Source organism: Penaeus chinensis, chromosome 39, assembly GCF_019202785.1.
Source record: "Penaeus chinensis breed Huanghai No. 1 chromosome 39, ASM1920278v2, whole genome shotgun sequence".
NCBI lineage: Eukaryota > Metazoa > Arthropoda > Malacostraca > Decapoda > Penaeidae > Penaeus > Penaeus chinensis.
Window position 1 is genome coordinate 896,631 of NC_061857.1, and position 5,000 is coordinate 901,630.

The 5,000-nt window shown below is 33.4% G+C and overlaps 1 protein-coding gene across 1 annotated transcript in view; it reads right to left on the bottom strand.

The window, feature by feature from the left end:
* Positions 1–4,610: 4,610 nt before the first annotated feature.
* The window catches only part of LOC125046862 (glycine-rich cell wall structural protein-like), a 1,083-nt gene continuing 693 nt past the window's right edge, over positions 4,611–5,000 (bottom strand). Inside the window, exons 2-3 of the mRNA XM_047644863.1 lie at positions 4,837–5,000; positions 4,611–4,695 (exon numbers count right to left, since the gene is read on the bottom strand). The exon at positions 4,837–5,000 is cut by the window's right edge and continues 267 nt beyond it. Coding sequence (XP_047500819.1) covers positions 4,694–4,695; positions 4,837–5,000 — 166 coding nt within the window. The 3' untranslated portion in view covers positions 4,611–4,693. The remainder of the gene's footprint in view (positions 4,696–4,836) is intronic.

Consider the following 5,000-nt stretch of genomic DNA (forward strand, 5'->3'; position numbering starts at 1 on the left):
ATATGTGTATGCATTCATGTATATATGTATTTATATACATATACATAGTTATTAATATATATATATATATATAATATGTATATACATATATATACATATACATAAATGTGTATCTATGTACTCATGTATATATGTATATATGTATACATATACATGTACATGTATGTATATATATACACACCCATATGTGTATGTATTCACGTATATATGGATTTATATATATCATATATACACACATACACATACATACACATAAATATATTTAGATTAGACACACAAACACACACACATATATATATATATATATTGGTATATACATCTATAAGTGTGTGTCCATATATATATGTATATATATAGACATATAAATATATATGTATACATACACATGAATACATGCATATATGTATTTACATATATATATACATATACACATTTATGTATATATATGTGTGTGTGTGTGTACATTAATACGAAAACATACACACATATATATGTGTATGTATTGTGTATATATATACTATATATAAGTATACTGTAAACATATACATGCTTATATACATATTTATATATGTATATATATATTTAGTCGGAACACATGCATTTTTACGACTGCCGCGGCGAGGAATTGAATTCGGGACCATGAGGGTCTGAGTCCATTGCTCGAACCACTGGTCCATCGCGGCAGTCATATATATGTGTGTATAATCATATATTTATATATATATACATATATATGTATATATAAATAAATATATGAGTATACACATATATATAAACATATATACATATATGTATATACATATACATATATATACTTATATATGTATATGTATATATATAATATATATGTATATATATGACTGGTTAGAGCACTGGAACGCGGCATTCCAGTGCTCTAACCAGTCGTAAAAATGCCTGCGCTCCGACTACTGGCTCATGCCCGATCTCACGGTGAGAAAACGACAAAACACTTGGCACAAGTGTTAGCACGCCAAACCGCCTATGATTAGGAAGGACATACAATCAGGCAAGGTTAGTAATGCCAAATAACATGTACGTATGTCTTGCAGTGGAATGAAAGGCTGCTGGGTCCCCCTTTTATACATCTGGCACAACATCGATGTAAATATAGAGTAAGTAACATTTTTTATAAATGAGGCGAAACCCCTAGGTTGTTTGTAACAAAGACTATGAATGGTAGAATAAAAAACACCAACAAGTGTATTAGTATCTATTTTTGGAAACTACGTAATCCAATGCATCTTTCGTTTTCTTCAAACAAGTAATAACAAAACATGTAGTATTAGCTAGCATTAACTTTGTAGTGGGATATCTTTTTAAAAGGCGATATCCTGGAACTGTTTGTTTATCAAGATGACAACACCAATGGAGGTTAGCCAGTATGTTCTCCTTCTTTCAGCACAATCGTCAACTATAGTTGCATATTTCTTGAAATGCGAAAACGTTTCATTCTTTAAACATCTAAAATCAAATAAAATCTTTGCAAAATCGCTGATACATTTGTAAATGTTTCTCATGGACCGTAGGCTACATCAACTAATAGCGGTTATCGAACTAATGAAATGACCGTTTTTTCGCCACCAAACACTGATTAAATAAACAGAAACCATGCTACATATTCTTCACAAAAGAACATAATTTGATCGCAAAACCGTAGTAGGATTACAAAGAATGTATAGATGTTTTATCATTTTGTGTGTGTGTGTGTGTGTGTGTGTGTGTGTGTGTGTGTGTGTGTGTGTGTGTGTGTGTGTGTGTGTGTGTGTGTGTGTGTGTGTGTGTGTAGCGTCTATGGAAATACGAAGTCAATACTTGATGATGAGTAACGAAACATTACGTATAACTCGTTTCTAATGCTAAAATCTCACAATAGTTTTCGCTATTATTATTCCATAAGTCGTGGCGTTTCTGAGGAGTCGCATCCACGTTCGAACAGCCGAGTGAGAAAATACACGTTTGCTTGTTTCAACTCAAGGAACCACTAACTGGGTGGTACCAAGGAGGGTGAATATCAAAAGTCTAAGAACTTACTCCCAATAGATGTCGCTGAACGATATCTAATATCTTGAAAAGATCTTGTTCATTCTGATGAAATGTGCAGGTTCATCTCACACTATACACACACACACACACACACACACACACACACACACACACACACACACACACACACACACACACACACACACATATATATGTATGTATCAATGTATGTATATATATTTCTCATTTATTCAAACTTTATTTCCTTCAGCACATCAGTTTCCAGTATATACGTAGGTGTAAATATAAATGGCATACTTGTGTTTTGTTTCAAAACCATATATTATCTTCCCATGTTTTTGAATTGATAAAATGTCTCGTTTTCTTTTCGTCAGATCCAAACACTGATTCAATAAACAGAAAATATGCTATGTTATTATTTCAGAACAATGAACGCAAAACCGTAGTAGGGCTACAATGAATAAATGGATGACTGTGTGCATATGCGTCTGCTGAGGAAATGAAGTTGTTAAACATTACATTCAAAATCATTGTTTTTATAGTTAATACACATTTTGAACCCTTCTCGCGCAAAATATAATATTTAGTTGGCAGGAAAAAAATATGAATGTAAATATATACATATACTTAAATAAGTATACATATTTTTTTGAGTAAATCGAATAATTGGTAGGATGCTTATTAATTTTGAAGATTCGATATATTTGTAAAAAAGAGAAACGGTATTAATTGTAAAAAAGAAAGATCAATACAAAAGGCAGTCATACTTATAATAAGAATAATGTATCCTTGTTCAGAACCTTGTCTAATAGAAGCAGTCATACTTAAAATAAGAACAATGTATCGTTATTCAGAACCTTGTCTAATCCCCGGGACAGAGATGACGTGCTTATATGAGGTTCCGGTTTCCACCGTAACATTTTCCATTACCTTTTAGCATAGTCTATTAGCTATTGGGAAGTTCTTTCATTATCCGTTTCCCAAACATTGACAATATTTACCGAAACATTTTTCATCCTAAAGCAGGGCCTGCCCCCACGACAAAGGAAGATGGTAGAAGCGGCATACATACACTCTACTAACAACTTCAAACCGCAACGGGGAGCCACGAACTAGCCAAGGTCGTCGCTCACCTGATCACCGACGTGACCTGGCCGCCAAGTACATATATATACTTCCATGTATCTCTTGTTCTATATACCCTGATGAAGCAGTAAATGCGGAAAGGCCTTCGGCATATTCGTGTGTTTTCCTGTAATTGCCTTCATTGTTCTACTTGCAATTTGTTCGACATGAATTCCACAGAAACACACACACACACACACACACACACTGAAACTATCTACATATTCATTGCAGTCATTCTGCGGGTTTACGTTCAGCTAATGTTCTATAATAAAAAAATATAATGTAGCATACTTTTTGTGTATTGAATCAGTGTTTTAGTGTTTGGTTCAGGCTTAAAAGAAACTGTCACTCCATTAGTTCGATTAGCCGCTAGTAGATGGTGCAGCTACGAAAACCATTTAGAGATACAGCAGCCATTCATAGATTTTCAGAGCATGAAGCATTTTCAAGTTTCATGAAATATGCACCTATAATTGATACTTGCTGTGTTGAAAGAAGGGGCCGCCTCACCTCCATAGGTGTTGCCATTTCGATAAACAAACAATTCCAGAATATCGCTTTTGAAGAATATCCCAAAGTCAATGATAACTAATACTACATATTTTTTATCACTTGTTTAAAGAAAACGAAAGATGAAATGTCTTACATAGTTTCCAAAAATATATATTAATACAGTACCAATATCCTACCGATCACGCTCTGTTACAAACAACCTAGGATTTTCACCTCATTCATAAAAATACTATTTACTATATGTTTACATCGGAGTGGTGCCAGATGTACAAAAGTGGAACCCAGCAATTGTACTGAAATATAATTCCGCAACTTTACATATATATGAAATATATATACATACATAAATATCCACACACATATATATGTATATACATATATATATGTATATGCATATATATGTGTTATATGTTTAAATGTGTGTGTGTGTGTAAATATAAATATATATGTATGTGTGTGTGTGTGTGTGTGTGTGTGTGTGTGTGTAAATATATATAGATACGCACACACACACACACACACACACACACACACACACACACATATATATATATATATATATATATATATATATATATATATATATATGTATATTTACGTGTGTGTGTATATACATTCACATATCTCTGTCTATCTATCTATCTATCTATCTATCTACACACACATATACATATATGTATATATATATGTATATATATACATATATGTGTGTGTGTTTATATATTAATACATAGATCCATACATAAATTACACATATATATATATATATATATATATATATATATATATATATATATATGCATATACATATGTATGTCCTACACACAAGAAGATCTTATGTAGATTAAGAGTTTGTTTTACTCACGGTGTTCATAATTGGTCAAACATGTACTTCCTTCAGAAACAAGTGTACTCAATGTCTCAATGAATAACAAAACCAAATGTTTGCTCGTGAGCATTGTTTATTGCCAATTACATTTGCCGAATGTTGAAAAAGTTGCGTGGATGGGTTTTCTGGATCGGGAATTTCTGGCGAAAGAAAGAGATGAAAATAATTATTTTTGGCAAGAGTGTATAAGAAGGCACTTATCTTTTTCTTTTACTTATAAAGGGTTGATTTGCTAGTTTCATTTCGCCTGTGCAATATAACAACTTTTATTTTATACTCACAGCGCCCAAAGCCGCCTCCAAATCCTCCTCCGGCTCCGGATCCGCTTCCACTTCCCCCGCCGCCTCCGAATCCTCCTCCGGATCCGCCTCCAATTCCCGCGCCGCCTCCGAATCCTCCACCTCCGTTTTGCCCTCCGCCTGCTCCTCCTCCAAAGCCTCCACCA